The 24,153-nt window shown below is 22.0% G+C and overlaps 5 protein-coding genes and 1 long non-coding RNA gene across 9 annotated transcripts; 4 read left to right on the top strand and 2 right to left on the bottom strand.

Moving 5' to 3' along the window:
* Window positions 1-2: 2 nt before the first annotated feature.
* Window positions 3-2,257, bottom strand: LOC100864124 (solute carrier family 66 member 3). Its single transcript, XM_003693685.4, has 5 exons — window positions 1,943-2,257; window positions 1,009-1,183; window positions 671-893; window positions 476-596; window positions 3-413 (listed from the first exon to the last, which is right to left on the bottom strand). The coding sequence occupies exons 2-5, from the start codon at window positions 1,152-1,154 to the stop codon at window positions 286-288; spliced, it is 618 nt and encodes a 205-aa protein (XP_003693733.1). The 5' UTR covers window positions 1,155-1,183; window positions 1,943-2,257; the 3' UTR covers window positions 3-285.
* Window positions 2,258-2,712: 455 nt separating this feature from the next.
* LOC100866731 (uncharacterized) lies at window positions 2,713-7,387 on the top strand. 2 transcript variants are annotated; one of them, XM_012486629.3, is made up of 6 exons: window positions 2,713-2,895; window positions 3,514-3,610; window positions 3,714-3,898; window positions 4,095-5,897; window positions 5,988-6,156; window positions 6,232-7,387. In XM_012486629.3, the coding sequence occupies exons 3-6, from the start codon at window positions 3,782-3,784 to the stop codon at window positions 6,624-6,626; spliced, it is 2,484 nt and encodes an 827-aa protein (XP_012342083.2). In that variant the 5' UTR covers window positions 2,713-2,895; window positions 3,514-3,610; window positions 3,714-3,781; the 3' UTR covers window positions 6,627-7,387. The 2 variants fall into 2 exon arrangements, with proteins under 2 accessions (XP_012342083.2, XP_086771915.1); XM_086915789.1 differs by lacking the exon at window positions 2,713-2,895 and adding an exon at window positions 2,931-2,998.
* A 3,398-nt stretch (window positions 7,388-10,785) lies between these two features.
* On the bottom strand, window positions 10,786-12,063 carry Ubc7 (ubiquitin conjugating enzyme 7). The gene is made up of 4 exons (XM_012486631.2): window positions 11,711-12,063; window positions 11,505-11,586; window positions 11,216-11,334; window positions 10,786-11,134 (listed from the first exon to the last, which is right to left on the bottom strand). The coding sequence occupies exons 1-4, from the start codon at window positions 11,763-11,765 to the stop codon at window positions 10,875-10,877; spliced, it is 516 nt and encodes a 171-aa protein (XP_012342085.1). The 5' UTR covers window positions 11,766-12,063; the 3' UTR covers window positions 10,786-10,874.
* Window positions 11,742-13,237, top strand: Samtor (S-adenosylmethionine sensor upstream of TORC1). Its single transcript, XM_003693711.4, has 2 exons — window positions 11,742-12,067; window positions 12,164-13,237. Exons 1-2 carry the CDS (start codon window positions 11,936-11,938, stop codon window positions 13,088-13,090), a joined length of 1,059 nt encoding a protein of 352 aa, XP_003693759.1. The 5' UTR covers window positions 11,742-11,935; the 3' UTR covers window positions 13,091-13,237.
* On the top strand, window positions 11,752-14,343 carry RpL28 (ribosomal protein L28). 2 transcript variants are annotated; one of them, XM_086915791.1, is made up of 4 exons: window positions 11,752-12,067; window positions 13,651-13,747; window positions 13,893-14,135; window positions 14,223-14,343. In XM_086915791.1, exons 2-4 carry the CDS (start codon window positions 13,661-13,663, stop codon window positions 14,307-14,309), a joined length of 417 nt encoding a protein of 138 aa, XP_086771917.1. In that variant the 5' UTR covers window positions 11,752-12,067; window positions 13,651-13,660; the 3' UTR covers window positions 14,310-14,343. The 2 variants fall into 2 exon arrangements, with proteins under 2 accessions (XP_086771917.1, XP_031772394.1); XM_031916534.2 differs by lacking the exon at window positions 11,752-12,067 and adding an exon at window positions 12,164-13,388.
* Window positions 14,344-14,462: 119 nt separating this feature from the next.
* LOC147656332 (uncharacterized) lies at window positions 14,463-16,804 on the top strand. 2 transcript variants are annotated; one of them, XR_015294602.1, is made up of 8 exons: window positions 14,463-14,589; window positions 14,657-14,696; window positions 15,196-15,249; window positions 15,504-15,545; window positions 15,735-15,788; window positions 16,089-16,129; window positions 16,307-16,348; window positions 16,537-16,804. It is a non-coding gene; the product is annotated as an uncharacterized LOC147656332 (long non-coding RNA). The 2 variants fall into 2 exon arrangements; XR_015294601.1 differs by having other exon boundaries at window positions 14,572-14,696.
* The last annotated feature ends 7,349 nt before the right edge of the window (window positions 16,805-24,153 follow it).

Raw genomic sequence — 24,153 nt, 5'->3', positions numbered from 1 at the left:
CATTTAATCTATCGATAAAATTTTTTATTCATTTTGAATATGTATTCGTTAAATATGTACAATATATCAGTATTTTGAAATAACATTTTTAAAATTTGTGTATCATTTTTATTCAATTAATGAAAAAAATTAAATAATATATTTCATTGTATTATTGCATTATATTTAAAATATTACTTTTCGTTGATAAAATATTATTTTTTTGTTGATAATTATTAAAAAAAAAAGACTGAATGGAAATTATATTTGATTAGATCAATTTTTGTAATTATTAAGACAATCTTCTTAATCTTGTTTTATTCGCTTATAATAAATAGCGAAAAACATAATACTTGAACTTAAAATTACAGAAATAATAAAATTTCCCAGTAGTAAAATATCTGCTGAATCCATCCATATGGTAAACACTCTCGCTGTAAATCAAGATCAATATGTAGCATAAACTTCTATAGAGAAATCAATATTGATAACTTACTCAAATTAGTAAACGCAGAGATAAACCATGTAATTGGCGATACTGTATCTGCATTTTTCGCTCGAATAATTGCCAATAATTGAATAATCTTACTTGAGACAGAAATTGGGGTACACAGCGGCTAATAATTATAAAATAAATTAAAAAATAACTATAAAATTGTAAATTAATTTTGAATTAATTAAATTAACTAACCGCTAAAATCGTAAGTACGAATTTTGGTATGAGTTGCATTGCAAGAGAAATACTTGTAACAATATATAATATTGAGACTAGAATTGAAAATATATTTATTTTATTTAAGTATTTTAAGACTAGAAAGATTAGAATATATTCCTGCAATAGAATAATAGGATATTCCAAATAAGATAATACTGAATAACCATTTGTGAAATTATAACTAGTCATCACTGTGTAGCTGTAAGAAATATAAATTGAGCCAATGTTATAATAAATATTGAAATTTATTTAAACATTTTTTTTAACTAAATTGAAATACAAAAATTTATATACTTATAATAGATAAAACTTACCTAGTTAATTCTAATAAAAGACTTACAATTGAAATTTGATCTGCTGATTTAGCAGTCAGTAAGTTCAAAATTTGAGGAATCTTTAATATGAAACACATACCTATTGTTATAAGGCTCAAAAAATCTGCAAGTTGTTGGAGTAACATATTTCTAATTTTTTATCTAATTTTTATACCTGCAATTATTAAATTTGTTGATCGATTATGTAATAGAATTTTATATAAAATAAATGACAACTATTTTTTAGCTAATTTTTATACCTGCAATTATTAAATTTATTGATTGATTATGTAATAAAATTTTATATAAAATAAATAACTATTTTTTTTTAATTATATATTGATTATATTATGATTCTATTATGTATTAATTATGTATTTATTTACAACAAAATAAAAAAAAAAATTAAAGAAATTTTATAAAAGATAAAAAATACATTAATGCATTAATTGAAGAATTTCTAATACAATTTTTATCTATTTATAATTTTATCTAATTATATTTATCATGTAATTTTATAACTTGATTAAATATAGTTAAATAAGTTTTTTTACATATATTCTATGTACTAATTCAAAATAAATTTTGTTTAAAATTTTGTTTAAAATTCATCGAATAAAAATTAAAATTCTAAAATTTAAAATTTTGATTTTGTGAAAAAAGACAAAAGTTGTTAGATCATTTTTGTTATGAACTTTTCGATTCTATTCAATTTATATTAAATATAAGATTACAAAGCATTAATAAAATAAATTTTAATATTCTTAAGAATGATTTTGAGTAATTTAATTATATCATAATTCTTAATTTATTAAAAAAAAATATATAATACATATAAAATATATAAAGTATCATAAAATATATAATACATAAAATATTATTATATACAATTATAATTTATTAATGTAAATTTTAAAAATATTAATTTTTTAACCTGCTTTAATAAATTATCTTCATTTATACGTTGCTATATAAGAAATATTTCTTCTACTAATATTGAAGATTGTATATCTGTCAAGTATACATATACTTTGTAGCTATAATTATATTGACAATGTTTACACACATTTGTAACATTCTTAAGAACGTTTTATATTTGCATAATTATAATATTGCATAATATAGAATGTATACACTTCAATTATGAATTAAAATGCATAATTATCGGTCGAAGATATGTGCACTTATTTGACACGATAGCATTATCGATAACATGTGTATTTAGTAAATTTTCATCTAGGAACTTTTTAAAATTCATGTATAACAACTTCAAGAAAAGCTAAGTTAATAAAAAGATAGAAGCAAAGTAAAATAACTTAAAAATTAAACTGAATATTAATAATAAAAATAATTAACATATATTTAAGAAATAGAAATGTTAAATATTTGATATATTTTTATTATTTTTATATTATAACATTTTCAAAATTATTAGTTTAAAAAAAACATTAATATTAAATTTTTATCAATTGTAAAAAGTTAATAATTTTTTATATTTATATTTCTTAATTTATATAAATCAATGTTAATTTACATTTAAAAAATTATAATATTTTATTTGTGAATGTTGGTCATTTGAAAATGAATAACTATGTACATAAAACTATTTTGAATTGTGCAATCACATTGGCTATAGTTCCTCCTTTTGTGAAATACATCGTCGATCCCGGAAAGTACTCGAATAGAATTCTTCCTCAGCATGACAGACGGAATGTGGGAACGGAACTGACATGGAGTAAACTAACGTGAAGGACTCGCGTTTGTCTTTTAAATATTGATTTGTCTGTAGAACGGACGTTATGTGACAACGATGAATGTTTCTCTAATACTCTATTTCATTGACAAATATTACGTGAATGTGATCGAGTTGCAAGTAACCTAACATAAGTACGTAAAATTCACTTTTAACTTTCGAAACGTCAAACGTAGTCAACTACTATCTACGACGCAAACATCAACCTTACCGGGATATTAAAGTGGTCATTGTATGGCATGTATCTTGATTGAGATATTTCGAATATTTCGCACAATAGACAATTAAAAGATGAATCATACAGAGGAATATCCTGGATTTTTGTCCATATTATATCTACATGAGTTTAAATTTCTTTATGAAGTGATATTAAGACATATCGTTTTTTTATGTCATATATCTTTTGACAGTATTAATATTTTTCATAAGAATATCTTTTTCGATTCTTTTTATTTTGTAATTTAATTTTTAAAACAAAAATTTATATAGTATATAATTGAAGGTTAAATATATTACAAACTTGTAAAATATATTTTTATCAAAAGAATATTCTTAACAAATTTTTAAAATTTTTATTTAAATAATTTAACAACATACGTGATCATATAAAATAGATATATAATAATATATAATAATAATTATATTTAAATCATAGAAAAAAGATAATGTCAGATGTTATACTGACTGTTATATACTATATAAATATAAATTTAGATTAGTTTAATATATATTTTTGTTAAATATTTTTTCAGTTTTTTATTCATAATGGACCATATGAAAAGTACAAGTACTTATGTAAACATGAAGATCATGAAACATTCGCATATTGTTTGTAATTGCTATTTTCAGGTAAGAATTCCTGAAATATAATTGAAGATCAATTTTAATTTTGTCAAAAAGATTAGTAAAATTAACTAATATTTAACAATTAAACACCATTATAATATTATAGGGAACAATGTGGAATTTCCAAAAATTTTGGCTACTATAAATCTTTTAATAAATAAATAAATATTTGAGATGGACTCTCCACCATCTTGTTCACTAAGCGCTACTGGACCTCTAAGTGATCTTGGTAGCAGTGGAATTGGAGGGTCCATTTCTAGTGATTCAGTTAGAGCTCATCTTGCAATCGAGGTATATTTTATTACTATATTATTTATATTATTTAATTTATATTATTATTATAAATATTATATATTATTATAAATATTATAATTTATAATAATAATAATATTAATATTGATATTTCTACAACTAAATATGCTTAAATATTTTAAAAAAATAAAAAATTTTTTGAATTGAGTGAATAATTAATTAATTTTTGTTTTAGATGCAAGAAAGCGATATAGAAAGTAAATCTTTATCGCAAGATTCTTTTGATTATTCAGATGGTATGTGTGGTGAAAATTTTAATACATTGAAAAAAGGACCAGGATGGACTGATACTGATGGAAAACTGGAAGTTGAAGTGGTTGATGTAGCTATTAAACCTCCACCAGAATTTCAAGATAGTCCTTCTCCTCCTAATTCTGAATCTTCATCTGCACCGATTCTTAGCTATGCACAATTAATGAGACAAAAAGTTCCACAATTAATAGATGATTATGCTGAAAATTTAGTACAGTCAATGATTGAAGAAGCATTAATAATATCTTGTAGAATATCATGGCCAGAAGGAAGAATAGCACCTGCAACAAATCATGTACCAGTGGTAACTCGTAGCTTATACAATCCAAAACGTCTTTGGGCAACAGATTTGTTGACACCTTCATCATGCCAAGGAGCTACTACTTTAATTACTCCATATAATACTTTAAATCGTCCAAATTCACGATGTTCATTAGCTTCTTCTCGTTTATCCAGTTCTCATAATTCAATAAATACCTCAGGACTGAGTCATAAAGCGGATGACAGCAGTTTTATCACCTCTGCTATGTCACATGATGTTTTAACGACCAGTGAGATTAGTGATATGTACAATGTGCCCTTTGATTCTGACATTTATACTGTACCAATAGATGTAGTTAGACCTTTGCATGATCTTAGAACACCGCAAAGGCCTAAACGTCATAGACATCATCGTAAAAGAAGAAGAAACGTATCTGCTAGTTCACAGAGTGAATTAGAAGCCCATATTCAGCAAGCAAGGCATTATTGTGGAAAACCTCGTGCTATTACTCATGTTATTAAATCACAGAGACTTTTATCTGATGTATGCTGTAATGAAACTGGAAATGGAAAGCGTCATAGCGTTCCAGGTACATCTGGTCGACATACGTCTCGAACATCTAATGGTCACATGCATAATATTGGTGAACCAATTCATATGACTTTACATGAAGTGCGTCAATATTTGCAAACACTATATTCAAGCTCCAGTGATTCTAGTGAAAATAAAATTAAACGCGATAATAAAGCTCCAATAAGTCATACACCTGTACACCTTGCAATGCCAAAAGGTATTAGTGTAAATAATAATAATAGATATAGTAATCCACATACAGATTCAGCAATGGATACCCCTATTTCAAACAAAAATAGCAATGGACTGATTCACAATAATAATAATAATAATAACAACAATAACAATAATAATAATAGTAATGTTAAGAAGCATAAAAAAAATTCGTTTGTTAGTATTAAACACAAAAAAGTAAAAGAGGAATCACATAAGGAAAAAGTTGATTCTGAAAGAGAGAAGATTAAGAAGAGTCAGCGAAACTTTTCATTAAATTTGAAACAAACACTTTGCAATATCTTTAGATTCAGGCGTTTGGGTTCTCCGGATCATTTCGTAGAAAAGAGAAATAGTATTGTACAGGGTGAAATTGTAGAAGAAGAAGAAAGCGTTGATTCTGACCAACATGCTAATAATAATAATACTACCTCAGAGGTAGATTCCTCTGTACAAAAACTACCTTTCTTTAAACGTGCATTACCACCATTGCCTAAAAGCAATGGGCATGTGGGAGGTGTGGAACAAGCAGAAGATGCACTTACAACAATGGTATCTAAATGTGAAAGTCCAACTTCTATACCACCACAAATACCTCCACCTGCATCAAAAGTTGAGGATGAACCAGCAGAAGATACCAGTATGGATTTTGCTGCTAGTATTGAGAAAGTAAAAGATGTACGTATAATTTATATTTTCTTTCTGAAAATAATAAAAATATATGTAACATTAAAAAATATCATATTTATTAAATTTTATTTAAAATAGTATGGATGGTATTGGGGCCCAATATCTGGTGAAGCTGCAGAGAAAATACTGTCTAATGAACCAGATGGGTCATTCATTGTACGAGATAGTAGTGATGATCATTATATTTTTTCCTTATCATTTAGACTTAATAGTTGTGTGCGACATGTAAGAATAGAGCACGATCAGGGTAAGTTTTATTTTTTATAAAATTCTTATTTTTTTAAACAATTTTAATATATTTATGTATATGTCATGTATATAGGTAATTTTAGCTTTGGAAGTTGCACAAAATTTAAATCTCATACAATTGTCGATTTTATTGAAAATGCGGTAGAACATTCGCGTAGTGGACGATATTTGTTTTTTCTTCATCGGCGGCCAGTGTTAGGTCCAATGCGTGTGCAACTTCTTCATCCAGTGTCAAGATTTAAGCAGGTTCAAAGCTTACAGCATACATGCAGATTTGTAATTTTGAAGATGGTACGCAGGGATCTTATTCCCACTCTACCTCTGCCTCGACGGCTCATTGATTATCTGAGCACGCCTCATTACTACAGTGAGCAATTAGCTGAACAAGATGATAGAGCTGAATCTCCTGTTAGTTCTTCAACTGGTGAATTAGAGAAGATTTGTTTCACACCACAAGGCCTATCGTGAGGTACAAATATATAATTTTTGTTCTTCATTTTTGTGAAATACTTGCCAAATATTTATAATGTATGGTTTAAAATTTAAAATTTTACACAATTTTGTTTCATATGATTCTGTTAAATAATATTATGATTAAATATGAGAATAACTGATTTTTATTATTATATAATTTAAATTTAAAATTTAAAATATTAATATCTCTTTGAAAAGAAAAATAATCCGTTCCATGCAGTTCTTATATAGAACAATATAGTTAATTGCATAAGAGTACTAAATAAATTATAAAACAAAAAATAAAATTTGTTCAAAAATAATTTTCAATCAGAATTCTCATTTATATAATTAAATAAAAATGCACAGATAAATTGATATTAGATTTTCAAATTTATAGTTTTTTGATTTTATCATGAAATGATTTCAAGAGCACTTATATGTCAAACAATTCTATGTTACTAATTATAATTTTTATTTATAAGTTCCTGTTATTAATTTTAATATACCGAATTCATATGATGCAATGAATGTATAATATTCATATATAATGATGCAAAACAGTGATTAAATAATCCTTCTTGCGTGCCATATATCTTATATTACTATTTTTATTCAGACATTGAAATCATAATTTTTTTATTGATTTTTTTATTTATTAGTTTTCATTTAATAAATCACGTTTTTGCCAGAGATTATTCAATTATTTTATTATTCTTTATAAAATTTTGTAATTTAATATAAATGGAAAAAATATAAATATAATCTACATCCTATATTTGACGTTCCACTTTATTAGATGATTAATATAGAGTCAATAAATAATTTTAATTATAAATATGATGCACGTATGCAAAAAATTATGAAAAAATGCTGTAGGAAATTATGAAAAAAATGCTAATATTATATTAAAATGTAATCTGGCATATATAAAAATCAGTTATTATGTCTGTCATTTGTAGAAAATTTCTATACTAATCAGTTTAATATTGTTATATCATGTTTTAAGTTTAGAAGTAGCTGCCACAGACTGATTAACTTAGATAAAATATTCAACGAATTAATGGAATCATAACAATGTAGTATAAATATTTTCATTCAAGCATCAATCGTATTTTTCTGCAAATTATTATAATCATTTTTAAAAATAATCTTTGGATGGAACATTGTTTCATTGTTTCAGATTGTTTTATAATGTAAATATTTTATGTATATTACTTGATTTTATAGAATAATTAAATTGCCAGGAATTTATTAATATCTGGCAAATTAGATATATATATTTTGTGATTCTTTAAGTCTATAAAGGATAATTAATATATGATGTGCAATTTTTTAAATATATTATACTTATTTTCATTCTTTATAGCCAATTTTAAACTAAGATCTAATAATATTTACTCCTTGAGAGAGTAAAAGATTCTTTGTTATAACTGATTAGCGACTGGTGCTATATAAAATTATAAATTATAGAATTCTGATTCCTTAAATTATACAGTTGAATGAAGGTAATCAAAGTCACTGTTTATTCTTGTGCTCAGATAAACTTAACAAGATTACATCGTGCAAGGCACTTAATCGAATTTATAATATGTATTTAATTTTTTGTAATTTTATCTATCTATGAGGATATATGTTTTTTTCTATTTCGGATAAAATTGCCGAAATATTATTATATTCTTGAATTATATATATATTATTTGTATCATTATATAAATTTTAGATTATAACTTAATACTAAGAATTAATATAAATCAAGTGAAAAATTTTCAATTTACAATTTCGACTAACCAAATTGAAAAGTAGAAAGGAGCTTCAGATAAGATTTAGTAAATTATAATAATATATATTTTTATTTTTGTCTCTTTCCTGAAGATGTGTAGAATCTCATCTTCAGAAACAGAGACATTACTTTGATAAATTTTGTATTCTGTAATGCTATACAGAGCTCACTATGAAGCATTGATATAAAGATAGATTTTTCAAGGATGGAGGAAGTTTTTATACAAAATGTGTACTGACTGTTACTAGACAAATTAATTAATAAATTTTTGTTTTATTTTGCGTTTAAATTGCTTTTCCTGTGCAGCTTCATAAATCATGGAATAGTAAAGGCCACATATACATTATATATTGCTCAGAAATTTTTGGTTGCACTTTCATGAACTTTGCAGTACTAAATAAACAAATTTTATACTCAATATTCACGTGGTAGATTTTGCAATACAATTACTATAAACAGATTGTCTAAGGAAAAGACTATGTCTAAGGATAAATTTAAACGTATGTGAAGCATGTGCGTATAATTAATGGTTAAAAGCACCATAATACCTCAGCCACAGAGGGAGGTATATAGAGCAGAATTAGTACCATTTTATAACAAATGTATTTTACATTAATATAAGTTGCACATATGTATTCTTGTGAAAAAATTAGCATTACTGAAAAATATCAATGCTTTATTTAATTATGTTTCATTATTATTAACATCATTATTAAGAAAAAAATACAAAAATTCTATGCCAAGTGTTATTAAATGATAAATATGTTCATGAAATCTTTTTTTTATGTGATAAATATGTGTGACATTGATTAATAGCTTTATATTTCTATAATGTGTTCTTAATAATAGCATATATAAAATATAAAATTTTAATTTTTGCTAATGAAATGTGATATTATTATTACTATTAAAATTTATAATTAACTATACATTTTCAGAACGTAATAATATTAAAATATACTTTTAAATAAAATGTTTTTAAATTTTATAAAAATGTATAATTCAATATAATATTTAATTAAAAAATTATTATAGATAGTTATATATATATAAATTATACATTTATAGAAAAACAAATAAATGCACTTGGCATAGAGCAATAATTTATTTCTTAAATGCCAAAGTTTATAATTATATTCAAAGTATAACATTGATTTTTCAATTAAAGAATTCTGTCAAATTAATAATACACGAAACTTTTAAATATTTTATATATATAAAAATTCAATATTTATAAAGTTCACTTTTTATATAAATTAAATATTTTCAGTTTAAAAGAACTCTATAAAAATAAATAAAAAAATTTCTATATAAATTATTTTTTAAAGATGCAATGTTGTACTTTGATTTTAATATATTAATAATTTTTTATTATTGTTTATTATAAATAACTGACAAATGCTAGTCATAAACATTGCGTTTTAAGTTGGAGTTCAGTATTGTTTACTAATAAATATCAATTTACTTCCAAATACTTGCATTTATTTTTTTATCTTTTTCAAAGATATAATCCAAACATAAATTTAATACAAGAAACTTTTAAAAATATGTAAACTCTTTGTTATTTTAATAAAAGTTACAATTATATTTAAATTACAATTTTATATTTTTTAACTTATTTTTTTCTAGTCTAATATAATTTATCAAGTATATGTGTGTAATGATCATTAGAGCGAAGGATGCATGATAATCAGAAATTTATTATAAATTTTTTAATTTTGTAAATATTTAAGATAATATAAAGTATGTTTTTCAATATGCACAACAAAAAAGTGAACGATTCATTGAAATAAATGTACTATATAAAAAAATAAAATTTGAATAATAGATATGTTTATTTAATTTTATATTTTTAAATTCAAATTTTAGGAAAATATACAAATTTTATAAATTTTATAAATAAGTTTTATAATTTGTAAAAATAATATTAATTTTACTATAAGTTTTAAATGTACAAATTTTATTATATTCTAATTATTAAAATTATATTAAAACTATTATGTATTCATTTAAAATATTATCTTCCTTCTTTTGATAATATAATAAAATCATTAAATAGAAAATTACTTTTCTACTGAATATTTAATACTATTTTCGTAATTGTAATTTAAATAAAATGACTTTGCAATTGAAATTTTTCATACAATTTTTCATATGAGCACAAGAAAGAAAATTTTTTTTATTACTTTTATTATCGTTAAAGATATTCTAAATATAAACAAATACATATGTATTTGATTACCCATGTTTGTACTGTAATGTTGAAAATAAAATACATTTTTTAAGACTAATAAATTGAGTTATTAATTTTTTTTTTAATTAAATACACTTTACCACTGTTACACATGATTGTAAAACATTTTTTTAAATATATATCACATTTTGATAAAATTTTAATTCAAAGACAATATATTTGCACTGAATCATATGACATTTTAATTACACAATTTTGTTTTCAATTAAACACTAAACATTTTAATTTAAGGTGGAATGCCAAGAGTTTTCCTAACTAATTTTTGAGCGATTCTTTCAAATTCTGAGCGATCTTCTCTCCACATTTTAGCAGCATCAACATTTGCACCACTTTCATCATTTGGCTCTGCTAACATACTTACCACACTTAATAATATTTTTTCTACACTTTGAACTGGACTCCATCTTTCTGCACTACTTTCATAACCCATGGGATCATCACCAGGTGCATGTAATATACTTATACATACTCTGCCATCTGCATAGACTGAAGAAATATAAATTCAAAATTTTTGAGAGACAATAAAAAATAAACATAAATCAATGTTTTAATAAAAACAAATCTTACTATTTGGATGAAACATTTCACAAGTAAATTGCATTTTTGGTGGACTTAATGGATAATCCGGTGGAAATATCAATTTTGCTGGAAAAACTCCACCTTCAAAACATGTTCCTTCTGGTCCACTATAAACAAATATTATAATATATAAATTTTTAATTAAAATTAGAAAAAATAAAAATATATATCAGATAAATATTTTATATATAATATATATATATATAAACAAATTATCATAAATAAAAAATTAATAATTAAAAAATAATAAAATTATATATTTTGTTAAAATACATACGTGATTAAGGCTTCCCATTCGAAAAAATTTTCTTCATTTATTGGACCAGCGATAATACCTTCAGGTGGATTTAAGGTTAACTCTATAAATTATATAGTATTCATTATATTATTATTTAAAATTAGACAAAAAAATAATAAAAGAAGCAATTTTACATAATATTTATAATAAAGTGTGAATTGCAATAAATTAAATTTAATTCTCACGTTTATATTCTGCCATTAATCGTCTTAATGCAGAACCCGCCATTGTTTTGATCATGGGGGTTAACGACAAGAATTAAATGAAATGTCAAAAATGGATATTAGGTTAAAGTAACAAGAATCCTTGACGTATATATATCTATTTATTTTACGAATTTAAAGAAATAATTTATTTTTGCGAAATATTATATTGTGTTATGCTTAAATAATATTAATGTAAAAATTCAAATGGCAACAGAAGAACAAAAATATTTATCAGATATTATTAAAAATACACATGCCACGTTGCGACAAGAAGCTCAGAATTGCGGTCCTGAAATTGCGTGGAAACGTCATATTTGTCGTAAAGATATTTTACAGGTTTGATTCGTTTTCAAATATTATTTATTGATTAATAAGATAATATAAAAATAATATTCATAAAAGACTATAGAATTTCATGGATAAATATTTTAGAAATATGCTTTTTCTATGCAAAAATTGGCAACTACATATTGGATGGAAAATAACTTGAATACCAAAAATTCAACATATTCAAGAATAGAATGGATTAAAACTCAATGTGAAGAATATTTTTTAAATGGTGGAAGACAGAAATATGATTTGAAAGAAGAAAATATAAAACAGAAAATAGATAAATATTATGTAGACTCTGAAATCCCTATAAATTATAATGTAAATATTAAAAATAAGAAAATTCAAACATCTGAATATTTTGACAAGAATAATGAAAAATTAGTTGAAAAAATATCATTGTTAGATGTAGGCAGTTGTTATAATCCATTTGGGATTTTAGATATGTTTGATGTATTTGCAATAGATTTGAATGATATACCAGAAAAAGTTTTACGTTGTGACTTTTTAAATGTTCAAATTGGACGAGAAACATTAATTTCTAATGATAAATATCAAGTTTTACAATTGCCTGAAAAAAATTTTCAAGTAGTTGTATTTTCCTTATTTTTGGAATATTTACCCTGTCCAAAACAAAGATACATATGTTGTAAAAAAGCTTATGATTTATTGCAAACTGGTGGTATTCTTTTTATTATAAGTCCTGACTCAAAACATGTTGGTGCAAATGCTAAGATAATAAAATCATGGAGATATGTTTTAAGTAAGTTAGGATTTATGAGAATAAAATATGAAAAACTGCGACACATACATTGTATGATATTTAGAAAGTGTATGTTTAAAAATGTTGCAATAAGGTGGGCAACTTTGCAAAAATTACCCCAAAATGATCCTTTATATTTGAATGACATTTCGATTTATATTCCTCAAGATTTACGAAATGTATTTGATGAAATTAAAGAAAGAAAAAAAGAAGAATATGATACGAATGAAATAATGAGTATGTTCAATGAATTACCATTTCAATAAATGTAATAAGAAAAAAAAATTAATTATAATTAATATTGTAATTACAATTCTTATAATATAGAACATAGAATTTTATTATTATAGGATTTAAGACTACTATAATATAAACTAAATAATTATTTTTAAATAAATCAATTATCTTATTAATCGTATTCATTCAAATCATATTTTAAAAGAAATTTTATCACGTTTTGATCTATATGTCATATAGGGATATTTATAAATTTTCTGAATTGCCATTCATTTTACGCCATCTTAAATATACCTTTCTGATTTCTTTTCGTTAGCTATACACGTGGTGAGTGAATGTTTCTCGTTTATAATATTAAATATTATATTTTTTATTTATTATATAGTTTAATAAAGTATAATTATGAATTATTTCTCTAAAAATAATTTAAAGACTTAATAATTTGAATAAATAATTCTTTGTTTAATAATTTATATATAGGTTATATAAGTTAATAGTTATTAATATATAGTTATTAATTTTCAAATTTATATATTTATATAAATAGAATTACTATATTATTATAAAAATTTTCTTAATATGTTTTCAGATAATTCATCATGTCGTCCCATTTAAATTGGATGATTATCCGTAACAATAATGCGTTTCTCTTAAAAAAACGCAACATTAACAAACCATTTTCAACGGTTTGTACAACATGTTTTATTAAAATTATTTATTCTTTATATATTTTTATAGTTATTATTTTATCAATCTTCTTTTATCAATTTATATTATATTATATTATTTATATTATTACAATATATATTGATATGTGATATAAAATTTTAGGAATCTAACAATTTGACGAATTTGAGTAGTTACCGTTATTCTGGTTTGATTCATAGAAAAAGTGTTGGTATTGTTGATACATCTGATAAGAAAGGATTTACAGTAGTTTATAAAAAAGCTAAAGCTATGAATAAGCCTGCAAAAGCTACAGTTCGATGCACAATGAAAGCTGGAGCTCGTCGTTCTTTATATAAATTAAAAAGATTGCTTACAAAAAATAAATATCGTGTAGATCTTACTAAGGTAGATTTATTTGAAATATAAGATGAAATTTGTCTGTGATTAAGATTTAAAAAATTTATCAATATGATACAAATGAATTATTTTTAGGCTGCATTACGTCGTGCTAGTGCTGTGTTGCGCTCCCAAAAGCCTTTACCTGCTAAGAAGACTCGAACAACAAAAAAGGCTGATTAATTTGTATATTAATAAATATACATTTTAATGTAAATTTACAGATGTGATATATATTGCAAAAAAGATTTATTAATTGTTTATCAATTCTGAAATTTTTTCTTATATATATTATTATATATTAAATAAATTAATTTATTTAATTAAATTACTATTTTTACTAAAAGCTTTAATATTAATTAATATTTCTTCTTTGCAATTATATCTAATATATTTATTTTAAAAGTCCTAAAAAAAAAAAGATTGTATAAAGTAATTATGTATAAGTATATATATATAAAAGGTAAGTTATCTAATTATTTAATTATTTTAAGGATGCATATAAATAATAGTTATATTTTTGATTTCAGCATTCATAAATGGATGTTGGAAAAAAATCATTATTTTTATGTAAGTATATTTATATTTGTTAATTTTCTTATAATAAATTATAATTATTTTATCATTTTATATTTATTTTATCATTTTAATGAATTATTTTATACATAATTATTATCAATTATTTTTATCCATTAAGATCTATAAATGTTAAGATTATTTATTATATTTATTATGCAAATATATTAATATCTACTAACTGAAATCTATATAAATTAAAATATATTAAATAAAATATTTCTATAAAAGATTATAAAAGATTAAATTATTAAAAATTAAAATACTAATTTTGTAAAATTATGATAAAGTAAATGTAATAATGTAAATATATTAAATAATAGTATTTAACTGATTTATTATGAATCAAAAATTGATGAAATTATTAACCACCAAGATCTATGAGTGCTATGATTAATTAATAGTATTTGCTAACTGAACAATAAAAATATTATTTTATTTATTTTATTTCATATTTAATATTGAAATATAATTATTAAAAAAAAAATTTTAGGTTCATATATCAATTGTTTGAATACTAATGTAAAGAAGAATATTACAATAAAATGTAAGTATATTAAGCATTAATATTTTATTTATTTATTATATATTATATATATTATTTTATATAAGAATATAATTATTATTAAAAATTTAATTTATTTATTATATTTATTAATGATGAAATTATAAACCACCAAGATCAATGAGTGCTATGATTAGTCTAGTATTTGCTATCTGAAATCTATATATATATATATAAAAATATTGTTTTATACAGATTAGAATATAATTGTTATTAAATGGAAAATAAAATTTCAGCTTTATATGACAATTATCTCCAGAAGAATGTCTCAATAAAGTGTAAGTATCCTAGTATTAATATTTATCTTATTTATTATTAATATATTGATGATGAAATTATTAACCACCAAGATCTATGAGTGCTATGATTAATTAATAGTATTTGCTAACTGAACAATAAAAATATTATTTTATTTATTTTATTTCATATTTAATATTGAAATATAATTATTAAAAAAAAAATTTTAGGTTCATATATCAATTGTTTGAATACTAATGTAAAGAAGAATATTACAATAAAATGTAAGTATATTAAGCATTAATATTTTATTTATTTATTATATATTATATATATTATTTTATATATATTAGAATATAATTATTATTAAAGAAAAATTTAATTTATTTATTATATTTATTAATGATGAAATTATAAACCACCAAGATCAATGAGTGCTATGATTAGTCTAGTATTTGCTATCTGAAATCTATAGATATATATATATATATATATATATATATATATATATATATATATATATATAAATATTGTTTTATACAGATTAGAATATAATTGTTATTAAATGAAAAATAAAATTTCAGTTTTATATGACAATTACCTCCAGAAGATGCTACAATAAAATGTAAGTATCCTATTAATATTTATCTTATTTATTATTAATATATTGATGATGAAATTATTAACCACCAATCTATGAGTGCTATGATTAGTTATAGTATTTGCTAACTGATTTTTTTTAAATTCGTTACTAAAAAAATAAAGAAATACATTAATATAATTTGTATTTTGTTTTTTGTAGGTACTTGAATCTGAAGAATAAAATTAATGTTTCTTAAGAAAGGTAATAAATTTATTAATTTTTTATGAAAAAATTAAATAATTTTTATTTCAATTATTATGATGATTTATTCACCAAGATCTATGAATGCCATGATTTTGAATTTGCTACTTCTGAGAATAATACATATATCTTTTAATTATATGTATGCATCTTAAAATATTGGAACTAATTCATATTTTTTTGTACAGGTAATTATTGGCAATACCGAAATCAAGGCTTTTGAATTGAAATTTAAAAAAAAGATTAAAAAACTAATAAAAAAAATATTATATGTAATAAATATATGTTGTAGTATAGTATAAGTATAATATATATTATATATGTAATAATTTCTACATATATATATATATATATATATATATATATATATATATATATATATATATTCTTTGCTAAAATTATTTATATAGCATATTCTATATTTTATGATTAAATAAAGTTATTAAGAAATTTTTATATTAAATCTATTTATCTTTTACGTATAATTTTTAAAAAAATTCAGAAATTGTGCTTGCATATATTATAATAGAGAAGTTAAAAAAATTTATTTCTTTAATTTATTAAAAATCAAAAAAATTATTTTTCATAAAAAATAAAATTCAATTTTTTAGAAATTAGATATTAATAATAATATTATCAAATTAATATATCTACTTAGTAAGAAAAAATTTATCCTGAACAAGTTACTTCTTTTGGAAAAAAATATCTGTACTTATATTTTTCTTTTCATTTTTTTTTTCTAATTTGTATAATATGGTTGTACTAAATATAATTTTTGTATTTGCTATTTTAAATCATAGTATACTATTTAACACTTCTTTTAAGCAATCAGTATTTTACAATATGAAATAAAAAATTCTGTAAGATTTTAGGTTTATTTTCTGTATTTTGATTGTGGTATGTTTTTTGCTGCACCCATTCAATCTTTCTTATGAAAGTTAATATAGAATTTCAAAATCATTGATACAGAAAAAAGATAAAAATTTTTAACCAAATGAAATCTGCTAGCATCACTTAAGCTAATAAGTAGTACTTAGAAACAGTATTTTATAATGTAGATTTCCTATGTGCTTATTGGTATTGTATTATTCATTTTTTTTCATAGTTGAAGTAACAAAAATCCTGCAATTCCCGCATGTTATTCTATGATATCATTTTATCTTAATACAACAACTATTTTATTATCTTAATATCTAGCAAGTATTTGCAATTTATTTTCCTAAAAATTTAATTGAAAAGTTCTGATATCATGAGAGAGTATGATTTTTCTGATGTCGAATAATATTTATAAAAATTTTAATGGATTATTTTTTGTAATCTTTTAAAGTGTGAATTATCCAAAGTTTCTATATCTAATATTTCATATTTAACGTTTTATATTAATTTTCATTTATATTCATATATAAAATTAATGTAGCTTTAATATTCTAGTAAAATATATATTAAAATATATTAATAATTATTTGGAATAGGATAGGATAAAATTTTGAATAATTTTTTTTCTTTATATATTATATATTCCAATTCGAATTTAATTTTTGAAATATTTGCGAGAAAATAGTTAATATTTCATATTTTTATACATATATATTTATGGTTATGTAGATATAAGCTTATGATTTTTCACAATCTATTATTTTTATTATTTCTATAAAATATTATATAGCGTTCAAAATATAACAGATAGATCAATTAAAAAATTATTTCTTTATGGATTATGATGGACTTAAATTTAATGCTAAGATATTTTCTTTGAATCTATGGAATGTAAAAATAAAATATAAAACAACTCTTGGATGATTGAAATTATAACAATAAGTACTAAAAATGATATTCATTATAATTTTGATAATTGTAATTTCGATCGTTCAAAAATTGTTCTACATTTTATTTTTTTATTTTGCGAATCCGAAGAAATACCCAAATTCAGCATTGGATTTTAAGTTCATTATAATTCATAAGCAAGTAAATTTTTGAGTTTATTTATTTATTTATTTATAGATTTATTTATTTATTACTTATAGTTTATTTATTTAATAGTCTACTTTTAATTGTTTGCTGTTATATCGTTTAGATCAACAAAGAATAAGTGGTGATTGTATACGCACATAGAGCCATGGATATATATATATATATATATATAAGAGAAATTATATGCAATATAGTAGCAATCTTTTTTACAAATTGAAAAATTAAGACTAAATGAAAGCAACATATAAAGAAAAAAAATTATTCAAAATATTATTTCTATAATATATCCAAAATTATCAAAATCAATGAGGATCTGTCTATCCCGAATAATTATTTTAAATATTATAAATTAATATTTTATAGCTATTAATATATGCTCTTAAAATATGTTATAACGCAATAGAATGGATATAATCAATTATGAAAGTTATTTATATGTATAATACTTAATAAACTTATTCAAAGAGTAAGTTATTTTTTATCGTTATACAATTGGCATGAAACTTTTTCCTATTATCGTAAAGGACTTTTTTCTATTAATAATAATTTATGCTAAATTTATGTTTTTACTGAAATAATTTTCTGAAAATTAATAGAGGTTATCGTTGAAACAAATATTTTGTATTAGTAATATAGCATAACTGTTTTGCGGTTAAGAATAAATAAGCGAAGATTGAAGCATAGAGCGAGATTAAAAGACTAGGAATAATTATGAATAGAAGCAAAGCTTAAGAAAGAAATTTGCGTGTTTTACGATGCCTAATCATACATGGTCAAAAGTAATATGTGGATTAAAAATCGATAAAATCATATATATATATATTTATCCACATATTATATATATACCAGCCAGTTTGAATTTTATGACACAGCTCAAATTCGAGAACGTGATAATCTAAAAGAAAAAATCTGAATATATGTTTTTTCAAAAAAACATTACTGCCATTAAAATTTTGTAATCTAGTTAACAAATCTCCGTTTATCTTCATATTCTAGATCTATTTATTTATTTCTAATCTCCATTTCATATCTAAATAAATTAATATAATATGTAATTAATTTCATTTATCATTTACAATTCGATTGTAGTCTATTTTTTTATTGATATATTTTTGTACTTATAATTATAACAAATCAGATCTCGTTTATACAATTAATCTTATCACAAAATTTGTCTGTGATTTTTACGTATTTTTAACATATTTTTATTATACGATTTTCGTTATTAATATATATTTTGTTATGATTTGGGATATAAGTTTTTATAATATATATACTATCAAGATAATTATTTTCAATAATTATCATCACTATATTGATTTGTTTATTATCAACTCTTAAACTTTTCATTGAACAGAAGTATTATAAATGAAAGTAGGAGGGCGCCACAATAAATTATTTTTTATTTAAATATATATTTATTAATTTTATTTATATTAGCAAACGATACAAAAATAAATACAAAAATTGTTGATTTTTAAAATAAAGTTTAGCCATTGTAGTTTAGCCATACTTTCTGCAACGATTGGAACAAAATGCATCGCTTTGTAAGAATTATGGAAAGTAATAAATTATCACCATAATCTATCTGTGATTATAGATAATTATAAATAACTTTGATAAATATTGCAAAAGCAATTCTAATTTTTTTTTTTAATTATATAATTTATTATTAGATTAATAGTTTCTTTTTCTTGAAATATGTTTTTGAACAATGTATTTTTACTTACATAAAAGTTGTTTCTTTTATATTCGTAAAATGTAAAGTATCTTATTATAGTCTTATTGAAAATATGTATAAGATTTCGAAAGTTTCGAGAAGGACACTTTAACCTTTTCCAAGATTTGTATAATTTTCACAAAAAGTCGGGATATTTCCAAAGAATTTCAATTTCATCATCCAACAGTGGCTGCATGTTTAATACTTATTCAATATCGGCTTAATATTACATCGTGATATTAGCATTTTATTAATGTTGGTCACGAGCAAAAGAAATCCTTTGTTCGAGACCTCTTGAAAGAAAATAGTTTTTTAAGTTTGTACGTATTAGCGTTCATGTTTTATTAAAAATCCTTTTCTATATTTTCGCCAATTCGTTAATCGGATTCGTTTATGATTCTTTCGAAGAAAGTTTGTCTTTGTTAAGATCTTGACGGAATGTATTTGTGATCGTCGAAGTTAATTAATATTCGATAATGATAATATTAAAAGTAACTCTGAATATTCTTTCAAAAGAATATGAAAGAAGATAGATATGAAATATAGAAAAATAAAGAAGAAGAATATATTCAAAATATCAAATCTTAGCTTTACGATTCACTTTTTAGATCAACAATATGTATATTAGAACAATATAGTTGTTGCGTTACATTATTTAAAAAACAACAAATAATTGTAATTTTCAATCATAACTTAATCTTTGAAAATAAAACTATATTTATTTTAATTTAATTTTATGGATATTATAATGATAAAATATGAACTCAAATTATTTTAAATCTTAGTTTCTCTCATGATTTTCTTTTGAAGTATAATTTAAACTATTTTATCTAACCTATTTTAGAACATTAATTTTGATACAATCTATTCATTATCTTAATTTTCAATAACAAAAGAGTATCGAGTCTTCTTTAGAGTCGCTCATTGGTAAATTGTGTCAATGTTAAATTCTCATTATATTATATAATAATAATTATTTATAGTTATAATAATTTATAAAAATTAGCTAATTAAATATATATATTATATAATAAAATATAATAATTATAATATTATTTATATATAATTTTATATAATTAATATATAATATATATATATATATATATTATATAATTAATTAATTATCAAAGTTGATTCACACTAATTTTATTACACTTAAAATATAAATTACTCAAGTTTTATATTGATGCTTCGATTGATTCATATCACTTCTGACTTTTTATTGCATGATAAATTAACATTACTATAACGAACTAATTTCTAAATTTTAATTAGATATTATTTCTATTAAAAATTTAAAACTTTTTTTTTAATTTTGAAAATAATGTTTCAAATTTTTGATTCTGAATTTTGTATGATATTGTTTGAAAATCTTATCATAAAGTTTAAAAAATGCTCGACAAATGATGTTTTAGAAATAACATAAATAACACAGTTTGTTATTTTATGTTGTTATATTAAATGAAGAATGTAAATTATAAGAAACGTTTATATTATTGAAAGTTACAGTTAATTTAAAAATAAATTTAATACTTTTAGTTTTTTTAAACAATCCAATAATTAGAATCAATTTTAAATTTGTTTTTATTATTATATTATTGTTTTTATATTAAATAAATAAGTTTTTCGATACATTTATTGTCTTTTGTGAAAATTTTTTGATAAATCATAATCATAATATTTTGTGATAAATAAGTTGTATTACAATATTTAATATGAATGTATAATAATTAAAATAATTGGTTTTTTGTTTTTTATATTATTAATAAACTTTTTTATATTATATTTTTTTATATTATAAATAAACTTTTTTTATTTTCATTATTACTTTTAAATGCTTCATTTGTAAAAGAAATTTAAATTGAGGAGAAAAAATAAATTATACAATATATATAATACAATATACATTACAATACATATTATATTATAGTTTGAATTACATTAGAATACATTAGAAAGTAAAAGCAAAATAGATAAAGATATTAATTTTAAAAATTATGAATATTATATTAATTTATATCATAATATCCTATAAAAATCTATCTTTCTAATCTATAAATTTCCAGTAAGTTTTTATATTTTAAATCCTTTCTTTCTCTTTATTGTTATATATAGATTTTATATCATTATCACTATCATACGAAAATAATGATTTTTATTGGTAAAAGAATAATCTTATAACATGTTAAATTAAATTAATCAGTGATAATTAAATTTGATTCCCTAATCTCTTTAAAGATGCATACATACAAATTTTCAATTGATATATCTCTTATTTTTTGGACGATTTCTATTATCTTTGAATCCTATAATAGACAGATTCAATTGCGGGATCACGTAGCAGCGAGGCTCGAAAGTTGGAACGAGAGCGTACTTTTTTTTTGCCCCTAAGGAGAGTTTAACGAGACATCACTTTTCATAATTCGAGGAAGGAACTCTATCGTTTTTCCAGTGCCTCGATCGATTTTCTTAACTGTCTTTTTTCTATGCCTTCAAGCTGTTCTCGGCCGCAAAAGAAAGAAAATAAGGGTACAATGACAGAAGGTTTCACAGTGGGGCAAACATTGCTGTTTGCCATGAGCATTTCTAACCTTCTATCTATAGCAAAGAATATCTGAACTATAAGAAAGACGAAAATGGATAGATTTGGATTTGGGAATGTGAAAGAGTAGAGAAATGAAAAAAACAAGAGAGAGAGAGAAAGAGAGAACAACAAAGACATAGAAAATAAGATGCGAACGGTGAAGAAATGCAGAGAAATGATGAAAAACAAAAGAGGAAGAGAACAAAGATAGATAAGTAGATAGATGGAAAAGGATAGAGAGAATTGGAAAAAGAGTAAGAATCAGAGGAAGGAAGAAAGAATTAAAAAAAGGAAGAAAAGTTAGGTGGTTCTTCTCTCGTAGACGAGGAAAAAAGAAAAGAATCCATGAATAATGCAAGAATGAAAGCCGGTTGAAACAATTGCTGGGCGTCGCTCTACTCTTGAAATTACATCATCAGATTTTCCACGAAATTAAAACATTATATATTCCATGTTCAGGTTTCTTGCCATGGCCACTCATCTTCTTCCTTTGGACATTATACTTCTGAAGTCTATCGTGAATGAAGAAAAATCATTGATTATATGTTCAAGTGATGAAACTGCAGTATTACCTTTACGAATCATTTTTAATATTCTTTAAAAGAATTTAAAATTTCAAACTATATATATATTTAAGAATATGATAAATAGTGATAATTATGATAATTAATGATAATTAGTTCCAATCTGTTCGTGGATTTATGATATATAATAACGAAATTGATTTATTATAAAATTTTGTTATTAACAAACTTTTACTTTAAACGATCAAAAACAAAGTGTATATGAATAAAGTTTGTCATTGAATATATGAATTCATAAAATTGTAAGAATTCAATTAATTCGAGGTTAAAAAAATTCAAGAGTTTAAAAATATTCTAATAATTCAAAAGTTAGAATTGTTCTCTCAATCCGAAATGTTCAATTCGAATATATAATTTGAAGCTTCGCAATAAGTTTTTTTTAATAGTTTAATAGTTCAACACGTTCTAATTTCTTTTTCAGAGGATCCTTAGTGGGGCACATAAACGGGCAATGACCCTTGCATATGACATCTCCAATCAATTCCTAGAATTAGACTATGCCGTTGTTTCCAGAAAATTGATCCGTGAATATTTTTAATAAATTTTCTTGAATTTAGAATGATTGCTATTAAGATTGGCTGGAAAATGTCGTCTCAAGTCCTAAACACATTCCAATCTCGTCAAAATGTTTATAAAAAATATTTATAATTCTAAGGATTCTTTAAATACTTCTTTCAAAAATAATACAATTGAACACGTAACATTATCCTATATTTTTTAAATATCAAACACGAATGTTTTGAAAACATCGATATTTTTACTATTGATATTTAGAAATTGATATATCTTTTTTTCTGTTAGATTTTTATGTTTTTGATAATCTACAATTTACAATTATATATTTTTTTCATTAAAGAAAAAAAAATATATATATATACCATTTTTTTTACTTAAATCTTAAACAAATTTGAGAAAAAATAAAGTGATTCAAAAATATCAGTCGTCA

The sequence above is a fragment of the Apis florea genome, unplaced genomic scaffold (assembly GCF_048593485.1).
Source record: "Apis florea isolate Af1SG1 unplaced genomic scaffold, ASM4859348v1 contig_3794_pilon, whole genome shotgun sequence".
Taxonomy (NCBI): domain Eukaryota; kingdom Metazoa; phylum Arthropoda; class Insecta; order Hymenoptera; family Apidae; genus Apis; species Apis florea.
The sequence above is the reverse complement of the archived record's forward strand: the minus strand, read 5'-3'. Positions and strand labels throughout refer to the sequence as shown.

Coding starts and splice junctions, on each gene's coding strand:
- RpL28 (XM_086915791.1), top strand. CDS start 13,661: ATGTCGTCCCATTTAAATTGGATGATTATCCGTAACAATAATGCGTTT. Junction 13,748..13,892: donor TTAACAAACCATTTTCAACG/GTTTGTACAACA, acceptor ATAAAATTTTAG/GAATCTAACAATTTGACGAA. Junction 14,136..14,222: donor ATCGTGTAGATCTTACTAAG/GTAGATTTATTT, acceptor AATTATTTTTAG/GCTGCATTACGTCGTGCTAG.
- Ubc7 (XM_012486631.2), bottom strand. CDS start 11,765: ATGATCAAAACAATGGCGGGTTCTGCATTAAGACGATTAATGGCAGAA. Junction 11,587..11,710: donor ATTAATGGCAGAATATAAAC/GTGAGAATTAAA, acceptor TATAATTTATAG/AGTTAACCTTAAATCCACCT. Junction 11,135..11,215: donor TGAAATGTTTCATCCAAATA/GTAAGATTTGTT, acceptor ATATTTCTTCAG/TCTATGCAGATGGCAGAGTA.
- LOC100864124 (XM_003693685.4), bottom strand. CDS start 1,154: ATGTTACTCCAACAACTTGCAGATTTTTTGAGCCTTATAACAATAGGT. Junction 894..1,008: donor CTTTTATTAGAATTAACTAG/GTAAGTTTTATC, acceptor TATTTCTTACAG/CTACACAGTGATGACTAGTT. Junction 597..670: donor TCGTACTTACGATTTTAGCG/GTTAGTTAATTT, acceptor TATAATTATTAG/CCGCTGTGTACCCCAATTTC.
- Samtor (XM_003693711.4), top strand. CDS start 11,936: ATGGCAACAGAAGAACAAAAATATTTATCAGATATTATTAAAAATACA. Junction 12,068..12,163: donor GTCGTAAAGATATTTTACAG/GTTTGATTCGTT, acceptor TAAATATTTTAG/AAATATGCTTTTTCTATGCA.
- LOC100866731 (XM_012486629.3), top strand. CDS start 3,782: ATGGACTCTCCACCATCTTGTTCACTAAGCGCTACTGGACCTCTAAGT. Junction 3,899..4,094: donor GAGCTCATCTTGCAATCGAG/GTATATTTTATT, acceptor TTTTTGTTTTAG/ATGCAAGAAAGCGATATAGA. Junction 6,157..6,231: donor AAGAATAGAGCACGATCAGG/GTAAGTTTTATT, acceptor TCATGTATATAG/GTAATTTTAGCTTTGGAAGT.